This window comes from Coregonus clupeaformis, chromosome 7 (genome assembly GCF_020615455.1).
Source record: "Coregonus clupeaformis isolate EN_2021a chromosome 7, ASM2061545v1, whole genome shotgun sequence".
Taxonomy (NCBI): domain Eukaryota; kingdom Metazoa; phylum Chordata; class Actinopteri; order Salmoniformes; family Salmonidae; genus Coregonus; species Coregonus clupeaformis.
In genome coordinates, this window is record NC_059198.1 from 33786047 (window position 1) to 33810045 (window position 23999).

At 43.6% G+C, this 23999-nt stretch overlaps 1 protein-coding gene across 1 annotated transcript; it reads left to right on the top strand.

The window, feature by feature from the left end:
• The first annotated feature begins 312 nt into the window (after window positions 1-312).
• Window positions 313-23657, top strand: LOC121569783 (major vault protein). Its single transcript, XM_041880967.2, has 17 exons — window positions 313-481; window positions 7614-7783; window positions 8131-8326; window positions 8655-8778; window positions 9216-9347; window positions 9510-9604; window positions 10560-10796; window positions 10977-11102; window positions 11333-11551; window positions 18504-18739; window positions 18934-19131; window positions 19290-19434; window positions 19628-19839; window positions 20659-20775; window positions 22173-22299; window positions 22524-22712; window positions 23071-23657. Exons 2-17 carry the CDS (start codon window positions 7614-7616, stop codon window positions 23203-23205), a joined length of 2658 nt encoding a protein of 885 aa, XP_041736901.1. The 5' UTR covers window positions 313-481; the 3' UTR covers window positions 23206-23657.
• Window positions 23658-23999: the final 342 nt, after the last annotated feature.

The following is a 23999-nucleotide window of genomic DNA, read 5'->3' on the forward strand; positions in this document are numbered from 1 at the left end:
ACACATGACTGTAAGTCGCTTTGGATAAAAGCGTCTGCTAAATGGCATATTATATTTATGAATATCAACATAACAGCGGGCGTCCAGTAAACCACGTGACTTGTAATCGTTTTTCCGGGATTGCTTCCGCATGGTTTCCACTAGATAGCTCAGCCACAAAGTTAAAATTGGCTTTTTGGTCTTAATTTAAGGTTAGGATTGGTCATAAGGTTTGAAGTGTGGTTAAGGTTAAGGTTAGGGTTAGGATTAGGTTTAGGTTTAAAATAATATTTTAAAGAAAACAAATTGTAGAAATAGGCTAGGTTTATGACTTGGTGGCTATGGTAACTAGTGACGACTCTTCTGCATAGACAAACCAGGTACGCCCACCAACTCAATAAAAACACAGAGGCGATATAAAAGCAAAATAAAAGAAGCGCATTGACCACCGACTTTTGTCAAGCTAGGAGAAGTGAAGGATCTGCTCAATTATTCAACAAAGGTAAGAAACTCTCATAGCTACTCTAGACTAGTTAGTAGCCTATTCTCATGTGCAATAGTGGTAACAAAGTAGTCCTAATACATGTAGATTACCTTAAAGCTCTGGTAGTGGATAAGAAAACTTCTACTTGCAAAAAATTGCAACGTTTGTATGGCTGTTGGTTGTTTGTGGATGTGAAACAGATTGTTCACATATTTGTCTTTCAACTTAAAAAACAACAACATTTACACATCAACTTGGTTCAATGCATTAGGCCTACATTTACGTTCCTTTACTTTTGTAACCTGCTCTCAAGACATTTCAAAAGTTGCTAAGAAAAAGCCTAGAACAGAACTTAACTTCCAAATGAAAGTTCGTCATCCCTCCTGGTCAAAGCAATAACAGGAAACATAATATACAGGGCCCGATTTCCCAAAAGCATCTTAAGGCTAAGTTAAGATGCTTTTGGGAAACCGGGCTCAGATCAGTGAGAACTGAATAATGTACTGTTAAAGTATTGGAACTAGGCCTTACGAGAATGCTTTGTGTGCTATTTCCTAATTCTATAAGGGAAACACCCATATCACCTGGCACTGAACTCAATGCAAAACGGATGCACTTTGCCCCCCATAAAGAAACGATACTATGTACATATCTCCTACACCACTGATTGTAAGTGCTGTATCAATAGGGTGTCTCCATCCCTCCCTCTAAACAGCAGAGATTAACGTCATGCTCTTTGACTCTTTCTGGAACATTTTAATTTCCACTGTGGTGTTCAATGTACGACAGGGCAGGCTAAGTGTAAACCTTTCTGCAGTTTGGAAGTTGAATGGCAGGCATAGATTTTTAAAAGGGAGATATATTTTGTAGACACACGCACACTTACATCTGCATTTCTGCCTCGAGCACAGCATTATCAATGCAAAACATGTAGATGTGGAGACAACAAACTTTGCACACATACCAGATGAGAGTTTAAGAGCATAAGCGAGCAAACTGATCATTGCAATTTATGTCACACCTTTCTAGAAACAGATTTTAAAAGCCACTTCAACAGAAAGCACTACCTCTTACGCTCAAGAATGCACAAACAAATCTTACCCTCCTTAACTTAACCACATCCCCCTAAGCTAGGACATATTTATTTTACCTTTATTTTACCAGGTTAGTCTCATTGGGATTAAAAATCCCTTTAACAAGAAAGACCTGGCCAAAATAGCAGCACACAGTTTTACACAATCGGGTGAAAGTAGATTTAATTTGGCCATTGACATTAGGCCAGAATTTATGCGTCCACTGCTGTCCCCCCCTTTCCTGAACCAACACTTGCGCTTGACATTTTGTTGTGTACCATATGTGCTATTGGTGTCATGGATGGGATTGTTGCTGTGAGATGGTGTGGGTGACAATGGTTACTGTACTGTACCTTCACATCTAGTACAGGACACAGCGCACACCTTATAAATCCGTGAGCTCAATATACAAGCTATAGTAAGTGAGGTATGTGTACTGTCCCTCTTGCTTAATAGTTCTTGAGTGGGTGGAGGCACTGGAATGTACAGTGAAATAGCAATAGAATTGGGTGTGCTAGTTTGCGAAAGGTGTCTGTATGACTGATTTGTCATGTGTTTGGCTCAGATTTGTGTGAATGACAGATGTGTGTGTGTGTGTGTGTACATGGTGGGAGTGTCCATAGTTGTGTCTTTGGATAGAGAGGCATGTTGTAATTACTTTTGTTCTCTCAAGCCCACCTGTATACCTATTACCTGGTCCAACCAGTTTGCGTCAGTCGTTCTGTAGTGTCATTGTCAGGTGTATTTACTCTCACCATTCAGGAGCTCTCCCACAAATGACTGAGGATGTCTGTTAAAGGACACTGTCGAATGGGAATCTTTTCTCTTGAGTTATAGTGTACACTCTAGGATAGTATAAAGAATAGTTCCCTTAACGCAGACAGTGGTGGACAAAGTACCCAATTGTCATACTTGAGTAAAAATAATGATACCTTCATAAAAAATTACTAATGTAAAAGTGAAAGTCAACCAGTAAAATACTACTTGAGTAAAAGTCTAAAAGTATTTGGTTTTAAATATACTTAAGTATCAAAAGTAAATGTAATTGCTCAAATATACTTAAGTGTAAAAGTATAAATTATTTCAAATTCTGTATCTTAAGCAAACCAGACGGCACCATTTAATTTAATTTTTTGGATAGCTAGGGGCACACTCAGACATCATTTACAAACAAAGCATGTGTGTTTAGTGAGTCCGCCAGATCAGAGGCTGTAGGGATGACCAGGGATGTTCTCTTCATAAGTGCGTGAATTGGACAATTTTCCTGTCATGCTAAGCATTCAAAATGTACTTTTGGGTGTCAGGGAAAATGTATGGTGTAAAAAGTACATTATTTTCAATAGGAATGTAGTGAAGTAAAAGTAAAGATACCCCCCCAAAAATGACTTAAGTAGTACTTTAAAGTATTCTTACTTAAGTACTTTACACCACTGAGCAGAGATGACAGTAAACCTAGTCCTGGACTGAAAGGCACTTCTCTATTGGACATCTTTTTAGTCCAGGAGTAGGCTTGAAGCCAAAAGGATTATTGGCTCATTTTCTTACACCAGTGTTTCAAAATACAAAATGGCAGAGAGAGAAGCTGCTTGAGAGGAGAGCTAGATAATGGAGTCCTAATGGGGGATCAGCTTTCACCTGGACAGCTCCTTCAGATCAGAACCACCGAAAGAAAAGAGGCAACAATGGGAGAAACATTTTACATTTTGGACATATTTAACAGACTCATCCAAAGGGACTTGCAGTCAGTGCATTCCACTTATGGTAAGATGGCTACAGTCAGGGGAGGAGGATGAGCTTGAGATCCACCCAATGAGTCAGGAGGTCAGTGTGCAGTCAGTGGGCATGTTCGACATTGCAGCCGACTTTAAAGGTGGGTCGAGACGGACTGATCTACAAATCACCTTGCATCATAAATAACTGCTCAATATTATTTGTAGGTCAGTCCGTCACAATTGATTTATGATACATCACGGTTTTGTTGCTCTCGAACATGGCCAGTGTCACCTTTAGGCAGTAGGGCAGGCTACTTCAGGGGCCTGTTCTGAAGGACATAACATTACAGAACTTTTCAGATAACCCAGACTCAAATTGATCTGGTGTTTACTAACCGACCTGATCAAATAACTAAGTCCATCAACTTACTAACTGGCATATCTGACCACAATATTGCATTGGTGGTTAGAAAGCTCACTAAAAAGAGATTTAAGAACCATATTAATGTGCAACAGTATGATTAAAAAAAAGACCGAAAAGTGAGCAGTGTAACTACGATACAGCTATAAGTCAAATTGACTGGTCTGATCTGTTAAGCAATGAAGATCTAGAGTCTGGATACAGAACGTTTCTGTCAGCTATTGATAAAGTGGATACCTCTTTTACCAGGACATTTCAACGTAAGCCAAGACGAAACACCTCTCTGCCATGATATTATAACCACGATCGATAAAAGACAGTACTGTGCAGCCATCTTCATCGACCTGGCCAAGGCTTTCGACTCTGTCAATCACCGCATTCCTATTGGCAGACTAAATAGCCTTGTTTCTCAAATGACTGCCTCGCCTGGTTCACCAACTACTTCTCAGATAGAGTTCAATGTGTCAAATCGGAGGGCCTGTTGTCTGGACCTCTGGCAGTCTCTATGGGGGTGCCACAGGGTTCAATTCTCGGGCCGACTCTATTCTCTGTGTATATCAATGATGTCGCTCTTGCTGCTGGTGACTCTGATCCACAGACGACACCATTTTGTATACATCTGGCCCTTCATTGGACACTGTGTTAACAAACCTCCAAACGAGCTTCAATGCCATACAACACTCCTTCCGTAGCCTCCAACTGCTCTTAAACGCTAGTAAAACTAAATGCATGCTCTTCAATCGAACGCTGCTTGCACCCGCACGCCCGACTAGAATCACTACTCTCGGCGGGTCTGACTTAGAATATGTCGACAACTACAAATACCTAGGTGTCTGGTTAGACCAGGGGTGTCAAACGTCCGGCCCGCGGGACGGATCAGGCCCGCAAACGGGTTTAATCCGGCCCGCGAGATGATTTTGTAAAGTATAAAAATGTGCTGCAATTTTTCAATAAAATAAACTGCTGTTCCAATTGCATCCACTGGATGGCGCAATAGCAATTGTGTTAAGCAAGCAAACTGTTTATACCGGGGCAGAGCAAGTAGGTCAAGCACGTGCAGCCAGTCCGGATGAGCTACTTTGTTTTGCCCGCGATATTTATTACGGCTTCTACTTTTAACATTATGTGCTTTGGCACCCTCATTGCCCCAATATGTCTGTCAAAAAATAGAAAAGTGGACGCAGAGTGCAGAGTGTTCCAAGAAAAATGGTCATCCTCCTATTTATTCACGGAATTGAATGGGAAAGCTGTATGTTTGGTGTGTTCACAGCATGTTGCAGTGCTGAAAGAATATAACCTTCGTCGCCACTATGTGAGTCTTCATGCCGACATATATGACAACTTTCAAGGACAGCGGAGAAGAGAGAAGGTGAATGAACTGTTGGCTGGTCTGAAGAAACAGCAGTCTGTGTTTACTCACAGCCGAGACATCAGTGACGCTGCAGTGAAAGCTAGCTACCTCATTGCTAATGAAATCGCAGTGGCTTCAAAACCATTTAGTGAGGGTGAATTTGTAAAAACATGCATGATGAAGGCAGCGGAGATTGTGTGCCCTGAAAAGCGTCAGGCTTTTGTAAATATCAGCCTGACAAGAAACACAGTTGCAGACAGGATTTCTGATCTTTCAGTGGATTTGGACAGCCAGTTGAAGCAAAAAGTAAAGTCATTTATTGCGTTTTCGGTTGCAATTGATGAAAGCACGGACATTACAGATGTTGCACAACTGGCCATTTTCATCCGCGGAGTTGATGACACATTGACCGTCACCGAGGAGTTTGTGGAGTTGGTGCCGATGACAGATACAACGACAGCAGCTGATATTTTTACCGCATTCGTCGGCGCGCTGGACAGGGTCGGAGTGGACTGGTCCCGCGCTGTCAGCCTGGCTACAGATGGTGCGCCCTCAATGATCGGGAAAAAAGCAGGCGTTGTGACAAAGTTCAGAGAGAAAGTGCAATCTGCAAATGGAGGACGTGATTTTTTGACTTTTCACTGTATTTTGCACCAGGAGGCTTTGTGTTGCAAGTCATTAAAGATGGATAACGTCATGAAGGTGGTCATCCAAACTGTTAATTTCATCCGATCCAAAAGCCTGAATCACCATCAGTTTGACAGCCTTCTCAGAGAGAAAGACCACATCTATGGCCTGCCATACCACACTGAGGTAAGATGGTTAAGCCGAGGTGCTGTGCTGAGGCGTTTCTTTGATTTACGAGAAGAAATTGAACAGTTCATGGAAGAAAAGGGCAAACCAGTGTCAGAATTTTATTCCGCAGAATGGATGCAGGACCTTGCATTTATGGTGGATGTTACAGAGCACCTGAATAACTTGAACAAACAGCTGCAAGGGCGCAACAAAGTTGTCACGCAGTATTATGACAGCATACGTTCTTTCAAGTTGAAGCTGTCATTGTGGGAGACGCAACTCGCCGGTGGTGATGCAGCTCACTTCCCCTGTCTGAAAAATGTGTGCGCGACCCAACATGTGGCAGACATGAAGCGGTTCAAAGATAAAATAACGGGACTGTTACGGGAGTTTGAGCAACGCTTTCAGATTTTTGGTGAACTGGAGAAAGACTTCAACGTTTTTTGCTCGCCATTCACCGTGAATCCCTCTGATCTGCCCGTCAGCATCCAACTTGAAATAATAGACTTGCAGTGTGACTCGGATTTGAAGGGCGAATTTGCCGCAGCTGGCTTGGACATATTTTATCAGAATCTCTTGCCAGGTTACCCCAACTTGACAGCCCTCGCTGCAAAACTGTTGTGCATGTTTGGAACCACATATCTTTGTGAGCAAGTTTTCTCTGTAATGAGCATGAATAAAACAAAGCTGCGCTCAAGGCTCACGTACAAGCACTTGAATCACATCCTGAAGTTGGCTGCCACTCAGGATGTGACGCCTGATATTGATGCGCTGGTGAAAGCTAAAGATGCCAGGTATCAGGAGTCAAATAAACTATGCAACCCCACTTAAAGTGCTGCATGAGACACCCTGATATAGTTCTGTGATCTGTGATATACTTCTGTCAATCACTGAGGCATTGTGTGTTTGTGTGTTCTTTGTCCTCAGAACTTTCAAATAACTTGAGGTGTTTTATGATTAATAGTGATGTTGTGCTTTTGGACACACTGTCCTCAGGCTCCAGCTTTATGTTTATATGTTTTTATGTTGATGTGCTATTGTTTTTAATTGTTTTTATTTTATTTGTATATTTAACCTATTCTTGACTCTGTGGTTCTTGCACTTGTTTGGGGAACAGGATTTCATTATTTTTATCTACATTTCTGCCTGAGAAATGACACCCTGATATAGTTCTGTGATCTGTGAAACAGTTCTGTTAATCACTGAGGCATTGTGTGTTTGTGTGTTCTTTTTCTTTAGAATTTTCAAATAAACTTGACGTGTTTTATGATTAAAAGTGATGTTGTGCTTGTACTATTTTGGACACACTGTCCTCAGGCTCCAGCTTTATGTTTTATGTTGATCGTATTAAAACAAAGAAAACAATCTGAAGTTGTTGTTTTTAAGTTATATATACCATGATTTTTCCGGTCCGGCCCACTTGGGAATAGATTTTCCTCCATGTGGCCCCTGAGCTAAAATGAGTTTGACACCCCTGTATTATTGGATGTAATGTATTTGTATTTTGTATTGTGGCTGTGTAATTGCCTTTACCTGCCCTAACTACGGGTGCAAATTAGCTTTTGGCAAACCCCGGCACATTTACATGGATGTTGCATTATTGTAAAATTGATGTTGATTAATGTGCATTGTCCCCTATAAATAAAATAAATACTTAAAAAAAAAAAAAAAGACAAGTATCGTGTAGAATAGAAATATGATTATCTGTCAGATAGAATAGGAAATTGTGTCAGCTCTATTCATTGTATTTCGGTACGTTTCACATCACTGTTAACCCTTTCCACTCCGGCCGTTCCAGATGATATCCAGGAATAGCGGGAGCAGAGGAGGGATGGAATTTGAGGGGCAGTTGGATGCGTCAATCATCCGTATCCCACCCCACCACTACATCCATGTCCTGGACCAAAACACCAATATCGCCCGTGTGGAGATAGGACCACTCACCTACATCAGACAGGACAATGAGAGGTGAGGAGTGTGTGTGGTGTGTTATCGGTCATTTATCTGATAAGGTCTGCATGTAATTTCCTAATTCCAGGTGCGATTGGTTGTTTTCAGTTTCTTCTAAGCCTCCTGATGCCAAACAAGCCGTTTTATCTCTGTGGTTACAGCATCACACACTGTTTGACAGCACACTTTGAACGTTGCCAAATATCACGTTTTTAATGGCACCTTTTAGGTGTTTCTTTACAGGTTTAGGTTAGTCAACATATGCCTTGTACAAACACGTTTACACTCAGTATGTGTGTATGTACAGTATCTGTGTAGACTAGTATGTCAGTCATTAGGTGACTGTATTGTACCCTCCTTCCCAGAGTGCTGTTCTCCCCCGTGCGAATGACCATGGTCCCTCCTCGCCACTACTGCGTGGTGCTCAACCCCGTCGCTCGCGACGACAACGGACAGGTGCTCTTCGACCAATCAGGACAGGCTAAGCTTCGCCATGCCGACCAGGAGATCCGGCTCACCCAGGACCCCTTCCCCCTCTACCCCGGAGAGGAGATCCAGCAGGTACTGTCTGTCTGTTAGGCGTCAGCGCTAAAGCCTAGGTATTAGCAGTGCAGGGAGCTAATGCAAGTCTTCAGGTCTCAGAGCAGAGGTTGCTCAGCACACAAGTGTGGTTCACTGAACCACCTCCATTACAATCACGTTGAGCTAAAGCGCAGGCATTCACTTGGAGAGATAATATAACTGTCTGGGACCTGGGTGCTTACCCGGTTCTCCTGCATGCCACAACTGTGTTAGCCTGCGGAGTTAAAGCCTAAGCATTAGACGTTTGGAGAGTTAAAGCAATTCTCTTTTTTTTCTTCTTTTTTTCTCTCTCCCCACCCCCTCCCAGCACGTGACAGCGCTGCAGATCGTCTACCCAGACACCGCTCTGCGCCTACAGGCTCTGCTGGACTTTGAGGAGGTGGGAGGAGAGAAGAGGGTGGCTGGTGATGAGTGGCTGTTCGAAGGGCCAGGTGAGTTCTCTGGGTCCAACTCCTAACACATCCATTACAACTTTCCTTGGGTCCTTACAGGGGTCATATTGATATTGATAAATGTGTATATATTTTTTGACCAAATCAGAGCATTGTTTTAACAAGATGGCTAGTGCTCTTTCAATTTGTTTCTAATTTGACTTGCTGAAGTCAAATCCAATTTTATTCATCACGTACACAGTTTACAGCAGGTATAAAAGGTGCAGTGAAATACTTTCTTGCAAGCTCCCTCAACAGTGCAGTACAAATATCAATATAATTAAAGTCAAATAAAAAAATAACAAGTAGTAGAAGAAAGTAGTATGCAAGAAACATAGTACATTCCAAACAGTATGTAGTACCAATTTCAAACACAGCCTGATCACCTAATAATGCTTCTCTAACCCCCGACCCCTAACCTCTGCCCCCCCCCATAGGGACATACATCCCCAGGAAGGAGGTGGCAGTGCTGGAGACCATCAAGGCCACGGTGATCAGAGAGAACCAGGCCATCCGCCTCCGAGCACGCAAAGAGGGAGTGGACAGGAGCGGAGTCCGCAGGGTCACTGGTGAGACAAACTGTATTTACTGTTTTGAATGTACATATAATGTATGTACACATAAGTAGCAGATGTTGTATCGCTATCACACACACAGACATACAGCACTCGGTGCGCACACACGCCTACTTAGCTGAGTGATTCCCTGTGTGTGTGTGTGTGTGTCTCCAGGTGAGGAGTGGCAGGTGAGAAAGGTGGGGGCGTATCTACCTGGGGCTCATGAGGAGGTCCTCGACATCGTCAACGCTTTCATCCTCACTGACAAGGTAACACCTCCCTCCTCTCTCTCCCTCGCTTTATCGATCACGTCCCCTCCTTCCTTCTCTCCCACCCTCGCTTTACCTATCACTCCCCCCCTCCCCCTCACTTTACCTATCACTCCCCCTCCCTCCTCTCTCTCTCCCTCACTCTCCCCCCTCTCTATCCCTCACTTTATCTATCACTCCCCCTCCCTCCTCTCTCTCTCCCCCCCTCTCTATCCCTCACTTTATCTATCACTCCCCCTCCCTCCTCTCTCTCTCTCCCTCACTTTACCTTTCATACTAAGACATTTTTCTGCCAGCTTTACCATACCTCCAACATTTTCCCGTCTTTTCTTTATATCTGAAAGGTATTGCTAGTAATAATTTCGGTAAAGTTCTGCCTGTGGCTTAGTATGAAACGTAGCCGCAATGCTACGTTTATTTTTATTTAATCAATTTTAGAATAAGGCTGTAACGTAACAAAATGTGGAAAAAGTCAATTGGTCTGAATACTTTCCGAAGGCATTGTATTCCATTATATTCTTACTATAAAATATGTCTGACTGATCGCATAGGTGTCTTGTCTGTTTTAATAAACAAAATAACAAACTGTTGATTTCATTTGAATGGCGCAGCCATGGCTGCACTGACCTGTAACATAGGCCTAATTAATGCTCTTCTATTCTTTTGAAAATACATTTTATTTAAAAAAATATATTTTGTGTATATATATATATATATATATTTATTTATTTATTTATAAAAAATAAAAATCTCAATGGATCTATTAAAATAGATGCCCACCCACAACTGCACACCACTACTACCACATGCATGCGCACGGGAGGGATAAAAGACGTATGCAGGCAAGAATGTGGTAAAAATGGCCCTGTTTGTAAGGGTCATATAAACATTTTATTTTATAGGCAAAATACAGTAAATCCTATGTGAAAGCGGTCTCTCACTCTCTCACTCTCAGAAAGCACTGCACGTGCGAGCACTACGGCCATTCCGTGACGCTGTGGGGCGGGACCGGCGCACTGGGGAAGAGTGGCTTGTTACTATGGCAGAGCGGGAGGCACACATTCCATCGGTTGCCGAGGAAGTGGTGGGAGTGGTCAACGTGACCACGCTGAGCAGCCGTCAGTACTGTGTGATCCTGGACCCGGTAGGACCAGACGGTAAACCACAGCTGGGTCAGAAGAGGGTGGTCAAGGTGAGACTGAAAGAGAGCTCTGTCTTTCACTCCTTTGTTTGGTCAATTGTTTGTTTAGTCACTCATTGCCGTTTAACACACTGGTGAGGAAGTTCAGTGACTTCATTGTTTTTGTAGCTTTTAGTCACTTCCCCAATTAGCTTTAATTTAACACTGCTCTCTCTCCTCTCCTCCTCCCAGGGTGAGCGTTCGTTCTTTCTGCAGCCAGGGGAGCATTTAGAGGAGGACATCCAGGACGTCTATATTCTCTCTGAGGAGGAGGGCCTGGTGCTGAGGGCCGTAGAGGCCTTCAACGATACACAAGAGGTGAGGAAAGAGGTGGGAGGGAGAGGGAAGGGTGGAAGAATTTAAATGCAGATGGGAGAGGAAACAAATACAACGATCCTAAACAGGACTGTACAAATCCATTCAATTCTCTGTCCTTTCACACTCTCTCACTCTTTCTTTCCCTCCCTCTCCTTCTCTCTCCCCTTCACTTTCTACCTCATTCTCTCTCTGTCCCTTCTCTCTCTCCCTCCTTCTCTCCTCTCTGCCAGCAGGAGGATGAGGAGGAGGAGGAGGAGGAGGGGGGGGAGGAGGAGAGGGCCAAGCGCTCCCGGAGGGGTGGAGTCCAACGTCGCCCCGGTGACCGCTGGATGCTGCGCGGACCAATTGACTACGTCCCCCCGGCTGCCGTGGAGGTGATGCTACGGCGACAGGCCATCCCATTGGACGAGAACGAAGGAATCTATGTCCGAGACATCAAGACAGGAAAGGTGAGTTTTACCCCGCTGAATGTTTGAACACAGGGGCTACGTCCCAAATGGCACCCTATTCCAAGGATAATCAACTAGATTCAGCTGCGGGACAATTTCTTTTTTTCTTGTGCGGATGGTGGGGAGGCCGGAACATAATTACAAATAATTAGTAGACTGCAAATTGGCCGCAAGAAGCCCAAACATATATATAATATTTGACTGAAACATAATCATTTCAAATCTGCTTACATTTGTTTATGATCACATGCGTAGGTCTCTATTAACTTGATGGTAATAGGCGCTCACGTTGCCCCTAGTGGACAGTATCTCCCCACGTCTTGGGGACCAGGGGCCTCATTTCTAAACTGTGCGTACATACAAAATATACCCCGACGTGCGTGCTCCAGTTTTCACACAAAAGTTGGCATTTCTATTTAAAAAATCATGACTTGAGAATGTGCTCACCTCCCTGCAAACTTTAGACCATGCGTATGCACATCTGCTAGTGGTTGAATTATTGTATTGCAAGCTGACAAGTAAGTAGGCTATTTTGTGCAAATGGGGGATATGATAAATTAAAAGCAGGAAAACGTAAACAAGAATTCAGCCATTTGCTGTTGGTGAGAAGAGCGAAAATCCTTTTTTAAATTTTATAAAATCTAAAATAATTAAGACATAGGAATCTTTTTCCTATTTTATTTTATTTTCATAACCATTGCAGAATAAATTCCTCACCTTTTCTGGCCATGAGTTCATATTCCCGAAGTAGCCATACAACAAATTACCATGCGCATCTCTCACTTAATTGGACCTAGCAAATAGATATAGGCTATCAAGTGTTGCAATCCCATGGGCACCGCGGTTTATAATATACAGTCAAATTTGAGAGGTAAACAGTTTATCTTTTGCATTGAAGTAGGCCTACTGTATGCTACTGTAATTGCATTTTTTTTGAGTAGCCAGCCGTAGACAATGTTTCAGAATTCGCGGGCAATCCATGTTTATGTTGGGGAAAAGTCGATGCAAAACATTGTTGAATTCAAACGTTCTGCTGGCAGGTCCACAACAATTTTGACACTGTCAGATACAGCATAAATTAATGCATGTTGACATTTGGTCATGAGTCTTGCCCTGGAAGCAGAACTGAGTGGTTTCCGCTAAATGGGTCAGCTACATAGTCTAAATTGTCTATATCTTTAAAATTCATTAATTTAAGGTATTAGGGGTTAGCAGTGTGGTTAAGGTTAGATTTAGGTTTAAAATCAGATGTTATGACTTTGTGGTTTTGCCAGCTAGTGACCATTCTGCAGAACTGCTTCCAGTACATGAGCCATCTCAATAAATGCCAACCTAAATAAATTACTGCAAAAGATTGAAACATTCTGCCAACACAGTAAATATACCGGTAACTTATGTAAAATATTTGACAGTAGGCCTATGAATAGGCTATTGTTGTGCGATAGGAGCACGGCATCATTGCCTATTCATCTCAGAGCCTATACCATGGCAGGACCTAGAAACCTAATAATCTATTGATAAACTAAATATTGAACAACAATTATTATTTTGCATTTAGCCTACTTTTAAATTGTTTCGAATATACAATACATCTTGCTGAATGTACAGACAGGCACTTGCTATAGGCAGAATGCATGTTTAGTTTGATAAAGTCACTGCAAAATATCAAAACATTCTGCCCACACCGCTACAGAAATGTGATCAAAATTGCCATTGCTCTTTTAGAAACTGCCGTGGCCTAATTCCAATAGCTCCAATTTATACAGTAAATAAAGGGCGTTATTTTCATCATCAAAGGTTGAATGGAGGTTGTTTTCCAGGCAGAGTTTTAATGCTTGTTCACAGTTTTACGACAGGTCTGATTTTATAACGAGAAACATGCATATTTACAGTATGGTATACGTCAAGTTTATAAATCTCAATATTTTTGTATGTGCGCAGATTTTTCAGAAATGGCGCACGCAGAAATGTATTATAAATGAGGCCTCTGGAGAAACGTCTAATATTGCGGTGGATCTGGTGTGAGCTGGCTGATTCTCTATATAGTGCATGGGCACCTGACTGTCTAAAAGTGAGGGTTCAATTACATTTCTTAAGATTTATTTTTATTTTTTTGTAGGTTCTGCCACAATTAAATTATATCAGAGTACTCAAATTATTTGTATTTATTTCTAAACACAAGGCCAGAAAAAATGTGTGCATATATCTACAGTGGGCAGAACAAGTATTTGATACGCTGGCAATTTTGCAGGTTTTCCTACTTACAAAGCATGTAGAGGTCTGTAATTTTTATCATAGGTACACTTCAACTGTGAGAGACGGAATCTAAAACAAAAATCCAGAAAATCACATTGTATGATTTTTAAGTAATTAATTTGCATTTTATTTCATGACATAAGCATTTGACACATCAGAAAAGCAGAACTTAATATTTGGTACAGAAACCTTTGTTTGCAATTTCAGAGGTCATACATTTCCTGTAGGTCTTGACCAGGTTTGCACACACTGCAGCAGGGATTTTGGCCCACTCCTCCATACAGACCTTCTCCAGATCCTTCAGGTTTCGGGGCTGTAGCGGGACAGGTGCCTTTTATACAGGTAACGAGTTCAAACAGGTGCAGTTAATACAGGTAATGAGTGGAGAACAGGAGGGCTTCTTAAAGAAAAACGAACAGGTCTATGAGAGCCGGAATTCTTACTGGTTGGTAGGTGATCAAATACTTATGTGATGCAATAAAATGCTAATTAATTACTTAAAAATCATACAATGTGATTTTCTGGATTTTTGTTTTAGATTCCGTCTCTCACAGTTGAAGTGTACCTATGATAAAAATTACAGACCTATACATGCTTTGTAAGTAGGAAAACCTGCAGAATCGGCAGTGTATCAAATACTTGTTCTCCCCACTGTATATGGCAACAGTGCGCAACAATGCCTAATTTATCATAACCATTACAGGTAACGAATCCTAATTGCTAAATTGCCCCATATACAGTATATTCAATCAATTAAATATATACAAAAACAGCAATTTTAAGATTAATTTATTGAAACCGTAATATCAACTGGTTATATTATATCGTGGAACACAATCTTCAAAAAGGCAGTAACCTCAGCAGTTGTGTCATTAAATAGCAAACACCAGTCTCAACGTCAACAGTGAAGAGGTGACTCCGGGATGCTGACCTTCTAGGCAGAGTTGCAAAGAAAAAGCCATATCTCAGACTGGCCAATAAAAATAAAAGATTAAGATGGGCAGTCTGAGATATGGCTTTTTCTTTGCAACTCTGCCTAGAAGATCAGCATCCCGGAGTCGCCTCTTCACTGTTGACGTTGAGTCTGGTGTTTTGCGGGTAATATTTAATGAAGCTGCCAGTTGAGGACCTGTGAGGCGCCTGTTTCTCAAACTAGACACTCTAATGTATTTGTCCTCTTGCTCAGTTGTGCACCGGGGCCTCCGACTCCTCTTTCTATTCTGGTTAGAGCCAGTTTGCGCTGTTCTGTGAAGGGAGTAGTATACAGCGTTGTACGAGATCTTCAGTTTCTTGGCAATTTCTCACATGGAATAGCCTTCATTTTTCAGAACAAGAATAGACTGACGAGTTTCAGAAGAAAGTTATTTGTTTCTGGCCATTTTGAGCCTGTAATCGAACCCACAATTGCTGATGCTCCAGATACTCAACTAGTCTCAAGAAGGCCAGTTGTACGTGCCATTGGAACACAGGACTGATGGTTGCTGATAATGGGCCTCTGTACGCCTATGTAGATATTCCATGTAGCCGTTTCCAGCTACAATAGCCATTTACAAAAAATGGTTTTCTTTTGAAAACAAGGACATTTCTTAGTGACCCCAAACTTTTGAACGGTAGTGTATGTATATTTTATCTCTGGTTAAAGATCGAGTTTAGACGTCTGCCCATCCCTACCTCCGACATTGTTTTGTTTTTTTGAAGCACTGTGTCACGATGAAAATGTTTCAAACTTGTCTCGGCAGCATACATACACCATATATACAAAAGTATGTGGACACCCCTTCAAATGAGTGGATTCGGCTATTTCAGCCACACCCGTTGCTGACAGGTGTATAAAATCGAGCACACCGCCATGCAATCTCCCCATAGACAAACATTGGCAGTAGAATGGCCTTACTGAAGAGCTAAGTGACTTTCAACGTGGCACCGTCAGCATAAGAGCTGTTCGTCGGGAGCTTCATGAAATGGGTTTCCATGGCCGAGCAGCCGCACACAAGCCTAAGATCACCATGCGCAATGCCAAGCGTCGGCTGGAGTGGTGTAAACATCGTCGCCATTAGACTCTGGAGCAGTGGAAACGTGTTCTCTGGGGTGATGAATCACGCTTAACCATCTGGCAGTCCGACGGACAAATCTGGGTTTGGCAGATGCCAGGAGAATACTACCTGCCCCAATGCATAGTGCCAACTGTAAAGTTTGGTGGAGGAGGAATAATGGTCTGCTGCTGTTTTTCATGGTTCGGTCTAGGCCCCTTAGTTCCAGTGAAGTTTTTATTTATTATTATTACTTTATTTTTTGTTACTTTTTCTCCCCAATTTCGATCTTGTCTCATCGCTGCAACTCCCCAACGTGCTTGGGAGGCGAAGATCGAGTCATGCGTACTCCGAGACATGACCCGCCAAAATGCACTTCTTAACACCTGCCCGCTTAACCTGGAAGCCAGCCGCACCAATGTGTCGGAGGAAACACTGTTCAACTGACGAGGTCAGCCTGCAGGAGCCCGGCCCGCCACAAGGAGTCGCTAGAGCACGATGAGCCAAGTAAAGCCCCCCCAGCCAAACCCTCCCCTAACCCGGACGACGCTGGGCCAATTGTGCGCCGCCCTACGGGACTTCCGATCATGGCCGGTTGTAATACAGCTCGGGATCGAACCCGGGTCTGTAGTGACGCCTCTAGCACTGCGATGAAGTGCCTTAGACTGCTGTGCCACTCAGGAGGCCATAAAGGGAAATCTTAACGCTACAGCATACAATGTCATTCTAGACTATTCTGTGCTTCCAACTTTTATGGCAACAGTTTGGGGAAGGCACTTTCCTGTTTCAGCATGACAATGCCCCCGTGCACAAAGAAAGTCCATACAGAAATGGTTTGTCGAGATCGGTGTGGAAGAACTTTACTGACCTCAAACCCATCGAACACCTTTGGGATGAATTGGAACGCCGACTGCGAGCCAGGCCTAATCGCCGAACATCAGTGCCCAACCTCACTAATGCTCTTGTGGCTGAATGGAAGCAAGTCCCTGCAGCAATGTTCCAACATCTAGTGGAAAGCCTTCCCAGAAAAGTGGAGGCTGTTATAGCAGCAAAGGGGGGGACCAACTCCATATTAATGCCCATGATTTTGGAATGAGATGTTCGACGAGCATGTGTCCACATACTTTTGGTCATGTAGTGTATTTGATGCAACGAGGGTAGAAATGGCTTATTTGGACGATTATTACTTACCAAGCAGAGCTGTTTTATCGAGGTACAAATATCCTGTGCTTTCTCATTTTGCGCATACAGACACAGCTTGGCTAAATTGTAACCGCGAAACGGCCACGGTCCGCTCGCATATGGGGCTCAGTCAGGACTGTTACTTTTGTAACTGAATGAAAACATTTTAACATTTTAACCAATTTTGATGTTGGGAAAATATATGGTGCAAATGCACAATGGTGTTAAATGCCTCAAAACAGCTTGGGGAGAAATCTTTTCACAGATTTAATCATGTAATATTAGGCCTACTGATTATTTCTCAGTATCTTCTTGCGAACTACTCATTGCGAGCTACCGGAGATGCAGTTTTCTGCAAAGGTGCAATCTTTTCTAGGCTGATGGAAGGCTACTTTGAGTCAGTGGGAGAATCTCAATTGCATACTCCTCGCGTCCTCTCTCCTTCTCAAAACCCATTGGATGAGAAAGTGAAAGGTCCCTCCCCTCTGAGATTGAGATTCTCCCAGATGCTGCGATACAGCGAAGCCTAATCAGACATGCCCGTGCTCACCATGGTTCTTACAGGCAAAGTGAAATAGTGCACACCTCTCAAATGATATGTATAACACCCTGAGTGCATCGGACATGAAACAATAATAGAAATGTAACAGCACAAAGAAATGGATACATCATTTTATTTTGCAGGTGCCATTTTAATTTTAAACACCAGTGGTGCAACTAGTGCTTTCTAATGGCACTGAATCAAAACAATTGCGTGGTGATGGGAGAGGGGGTGCAAAATGTAATAATATGTTAAAAGTGCAATATGTAAAAATATGTCCGCCATTTCCTGGTTGCTAAAATTCTAATAGGTCGCCTAATTTTTGTTTGTGACAACAAGCATTATTGTACCACCTAAACCACTGTGAAATATATTTTCAGTAACCAAAAATATTTTTATCTGTTTGAAGCTGTTGTACAAAACCAAAAGTCAAAGACACACAAAAAAAAAACTTAACAGGAAGCGTAGAAATAGCGCACATAGAACAGATCTAGTGCTTCTTAGACTTCCTTTCAGTGAGAATGACAGATCTATCGATAAATGCCACTACTATGTGAATTTGGTCGGGTCGCCCAAAAAGTTACATATTGCAGCTTTAGTTATTATATATAAAATAGGCATATGTATTTTAATATAGACTAGCTCAAAACATTACTAATCATTGAAAATGACATTACCAATGGATCCTGATACTTTTTTGGTAAAAAAGTGGGATTGCACCTGCTCCATTGCTCAGGCACCTATGATATAGTGCACTATTGACCAAGGCCCACAGGACTCTGCTCAAAAGTAGTGCACCATGTACTGTAGGGGGGCCATTTGGGAAGTACACTAAAACACCTGATTCAAATGATCTAGGGAATCCATCCACCTGTTATTTAGCAGCCTTAAATCCCCACCCATCTCTCACCATCCCTCTCCCCTATTGGCTGCCTGGCTCTAGGTCCGTGCTGTGATTGGCCACAGCTACATGCTGACGCAGGACGAGGAGCTGTGGCCGAAGAATCTGCCTCAGAACGTTGAGACCCTCCTGGCCTCCACAAAGGACCCCCTAGCTGACCGCTCGGACCGCAGCAAGGAAGCGGAGATGAAGGACCGGGACAAGACCAAGGTGGTGTCCTACAGGGTGCCCCACAACGCTGCCGTGCAGGTCTATGACTATAGGGAGAAGAAGGCCAGGTAAACATGGCTGACAGACAGACGGACGTGGAGGGACAATGACACTGGCCCTGTCCATAAACAACCCCTATACTAGCCCAGGGCTGAAGCCCAAATGGCACCCTATTCCCTATATAGTGCACTACTTTTGACCAGAGCAACATTGGGCCCCTAGTGTTAACTTTTCCCTTTCGCCCTCCCTCCCCTTCTCTCAGGGTGGTGTTTGGGCCAGAGATGGTAATGTTGGGTCCTGATGAGCAGTTCACCGTGCTGTCCCTGTCGGGGGACAAGCCTAAGAGGGCCAACGTCATCAAGGCCGTGTGTCTGCTGCTGGGGCCGGACTTCTTCACTGACATCATCACCATAGAGACGGCCGACCACGCACGCCTGCAGCTGCAGCTCAGCTACAACTGGTGGGGTGGGACGGGGGGGCGGGGTCTGTGTGTGTGTTTTGTGTGTTTGAGGATCCTCTGCGATTTGGTCTGTCTCACTGTGCTCTGTGTCTGTTGGCCAGCTGATGTATTTAATATATCTCTACCTCGCTTCCCTCATCTCTCGCTCTCCCTCTCAGGCACTTTGACCTGAAGTCTCCTGCGGACCCATCCCAGGCTGCGGCTCTGTTCTCGGTGCCTGACTTTGTGGGGGATGCCTGTAAAGCCATCGCCTCCCGCGTCAGAGGAGCCGTCGCCTCTGTGCAGTTTGACGACTTTCACAAGGTCCGTCCACACGTCAATCATCTAAATCTGCACTTTGATGGCTTTTTAAAATACTTTTTAATTCTACACGGCCTCCAGCCCTTAGCTTCCGTAGTTTAGGTAGGCCTATACGCCGCTTTGGAAAGCGTATGCCAATTGATTCAATAACACCCCATGATTTAACCTCTTTAACCCCCTCCCTTCCACTCTACAGAACTCCAACCGGATCATCTGCTCCTCTGTGTTTGGCTTTGATGACAAGCTGGCAGTGCGTTCCAGCCTGCGCTTCCACCAGAACAGTCTGGTCATCAGCAGTGTGGACATCCAGTCAGTAGAGCCGGTGGACCAGAGGACCAGGGACGCCCTGCAGAAGAGTGTCCAGCTGGCCATCGAGATCACCACCAACTCCCAGGAGGCTGCCGCACGGTAGGACACATGACACTCACACGTACGCACACAAGGGGAGAACGACTGCCCCCTCTGAAGCCATCGAAGTTCAAGGCCAACCATGATACTGCAGGCATTGTTAGCATAAAACAGGATCCCCCATTTATAGGGAATGGAAAAATTTCAATCTTCGTGAAAACATTTTAAATAATTTGAAGACAATCGTGGTAGCAATAATTGCTTCTAATACCACAGTTGTATGTCCTTGAACTGATTTTATTTTAAAATCTCATTACAGAACAAGTTATAAGAATAATTGACTTTCTAATGGCAGCCTGCAGTACCCCTGTCTGCCTTCAACTTGAGTTATTTAATGAGGGTGGGCAGCACTGAGCTAGCCTGCAACTCACTTCCTGGAGTAGCTCAAGCTGCACATGAGACACCATCTTAAGACTTAATTTGGCTTCAATGCGCTATTGAGTCTTCACATAGGAATGATTGGTGTCACGGGATCGATGGCTTTGTCCATTCATATATACAGTCAGTGACAAACATGCATGCACACACACACTTACAGGAGCAATTAGGGTTAAGTGCCTTGCTCAAGGGCACATTGACAGATTTTTCACCAAGTTCGGCTCGGGGATTCGAACTAGCAACCTTTCAATTACTGGCCCAACACTCTCAATCGCTAGGCTACCTGCCACCAGACAGACAGACACACACAGTTAATCTTCAAATTGGGTTGTTTTTGCCTGTTTGGTAAGCGTTAACTTCTCTCCCCCCTGTCCCTCTCTCTCCTTCTCCCTCTTTGTATTCCTCTCTTTCTCTCCTCCCTCCCTCCCTCCCTCCCTGCAGCCATGAGGCAGAGCGTCTCGAGCAGGAGGCGCGTGGTCGTCTGGAGAGGCAGAGGATCACAGACCAGGCAGAGGCAGAGAGGACCAGGAAAGAGCTGTTGGAGCTGGAGGCCCTCAGGTGACCATTGATGCTATGCTGCTAACACTAACGTGCGTTAGCATCGCTAATGGGAAATGTAATGGCAGGGGGATAGCATTAGCATAACGCTAACACATTAGCTTCGCTGATGGGAAAATGTTATGGCAAGGGGCTAGAATTAACATGGCTAGCGTTAGCACCATGCTATTCTTAGTAGTGTGAATGCGAAGCTGTACCGAGTAACATTTAGATCAGAGATCCTAACATAATGTAGCTATGCTATTGTGAGTTGTGTGAATGTTAGATATGTGGCTAGCTGTGGCGCTGGGGTGAAGTTTCCCCTAGGTAGAGATCTAGGATCAGTTTTCTCTCTCCCAGCTTCAAGTATTTTGTCCAAATACTGGTGGATTCAACTAATAAAAGAATGGACGACCTGACTAGAGAGGTCCAGGACCTGAAGAACAGCTTGCAGTTCTCTCAGGGTCAGCTCAACGAGTTGAAACAGGAGAACGGCAAAATGACAGCAATCTGTAAGTCATTGAGAGAGGACATCAGTTCTGTGTGTGAATCCATGATAACAATGACGGGTACATCTATCTCGAGGGACAATCAAGGCCGAATAACATGGTTGTGGACGGAATTGCAGAATCTCCACATGAGACCTGGACGGAGGACAAAGTGAGGGAAATGATCTCTGAGAAATTGAAGATGGACCACAGGAAGATTGAGGTGGAATGCGCCCACAGGATTGGAAAACCCACCACCGGTCCAGGTGACAGGCCCAGGCCGATAGTGGTCAAGTTCCTGAGGTTCAAGGACAAGGTAGCTGTTCTGGAAAGAGCCAAGAACTTGAGAGGAACGTATATCTTCCTGAACGAGGACTATCCCGAAGCTGTGCGCCAGAAGAGGAAAGAACTTATCCCAGCCATAAAAGCTACCAGAGTGCGTGGGGACATTGCTTACATTCGCTATGACAGGCTCATTGTACACCCTCCCTCCCAGCTCTGACACACACACTTACCCCACCAGACATGCCATCAGGGATCTTTTCACAGTCCCCAAATCCAGAACAAATTCAAGAACGCATACAGTATTATATAGAGCCATTATTGCATGGAACTCCATTCCATCTCATATTGCTCAAGTGAAAAGCAAACCTGGTTTCAAAAACAGATACCGCAACACCTCATGGCACAATGCCTCTCCCCATTTTACCTAGATAGTTTGTGTGTATGTATTGATATGTAGGCTACGTGTGCCTTTAACATTTTTTAAAATTAATTTATGTAGTTCTGTCCTTGAGCTGTTGTCTATTCATGTTCTGTATTTTGTGTCGACCCCAGGAAGAGTAGCTGCTGCTTTTGAAACAGCTAATGGGGATCCTAATAAAATACCAAATACCAATTCTTCTAACGGTGTGTCGTTGTGTGTTGCAGTGCGGCGGTGGAGATTACAGGGGCAGCCAAGGCAGAGGCCCTGTCCAGAGCAGAGGCAGCCCGTATCCAGGGAGAGGCAGCAGTCAACGAGGCTAAACTGAAGGCTGAGGCCCAGAGGATTGAGGCTGTACGTATCCTCCCGCTCTCTCTATGCTGTGTGTGCGTGTGTATGGTTGAAAGTGTTGTACATTGTGTAATTCTGAAAGGTACACAACCAGTAGTTCACCTGTAATTGCTGACCTGTGTGTGTGTAGGTCTGTTTTGTTTGATAAATGTTTGAAGGTGTTCTACATTGTGTAATGCTGAAAGGTTCACATACGATGTGTAGCTGACCTGAAATTCTGTGTGCAGGAGGGCGAGCTGGACCGTCTGTCCAAGGCGAGGGAGCAGGAGCTAAACTATAAGTCAGAGATGGATCGTTTGGAAGTGGAGAAACAGCAGAAGCTGGCTGACATAGAGAGCAACCGCTTTAAAAAGTTGGTGGAAAGTATCGGCGCTGACACCCTGAAGGAGATGGCCAGAGCCGGCCCCGAGCTACAGGTACATAACTCCTTACATACCATAACACCGTCATATTTGTGCTACACAATACATTTGTCTGAATAAAAATGGCACCTGGAGAATCCTTAAGCTCTTGCTCAGGTCAGAATCGTTCTGTAATGTTTCACAGAGCAGGTCTGTCTTTCTCCCACCCAATCTCAATTTAATTAAATTAGCTATATTAGCGTGCCGACATTATAAGATACCGTTTAGGATATTGGAACTGGAACACAGGATCTTATTCAATCAGTTATAATGGAAAGGAAAAATTATCATGTTAAATTAATAATCTCTCCCTTTCTGTCCATCCCTCCCCTCTTTTCCCCGCTCCCTCCCTTTCTCCCCCACCCTCTCCCAGGTCAAGCTGCTCCAGTCTCTGGGTTTGAAGTCCACCCTGATCACAGACGGCTCTTCTCCCATCAACCTCTTCAGCACGGCCAACGGCCTTCTGGGAGCTCTATCTCAGAGCCAGAGCCAGGGCCAGGGCCAGTAAGAGGAGGAAGAGAATGGGAAAAGGAGAATTTCGACAAGAAGAGAATAATGTCCAGTCTGAACATCCCCTACAGATGTAGGATTTCTGGTTATTTATGCACTTTGTCTGATGTAGTAACTGACAATTAGGGATATGATATGGATGACTGTACTATGGTGATTATTCTGATGTGTGTGTGTGTGTGTGTATGTACACATAGACGTGTGTCTGACTAAAGACGTCCAAGTGAACATTCCCATGGTTTACATGCCATTTTTACTCATCTGTTTGGTGCCGTTGATGCCCTATAAAGTGCTGTCCACTCCATGTGTTGCATATCTATACTTACCAGAATCCTGGATATTAAGGAACCTTTCCTTGTTCTCCATTTGAGGTTCATGCAAATGTATTTCATTCATTTGTTGATCCATTTATCAAAGAAATTAAAGCATGAATTTCCCCCAAAACCTTAATGAGTGTCAATGTCTGTTTGTATCCATGGTCTGTCTGTACACACATCAACACACTCTGGATGAAGTGTCTCAATCCCTTTGAAATAAACCATATTTATGCAATAACCACCATGTATCGAACTCTTCATCTAACTCTTTTGTGTGTAGCTCATGCAGAGTGACTAATAAAATAACATTAAGCTATGTGCTCTGGCCTGACTTATGACACAATCTTCTATTGATTTGTCAGCCAAATGGCAGCCCCGCCACTTGGTTTGCTATAAAGCTGAGGGATGGCAAGAGCTTGAGAAATGTATCAACTCTAAAATTGTATCATATCAAAGTATATCTAATTGAAATGAC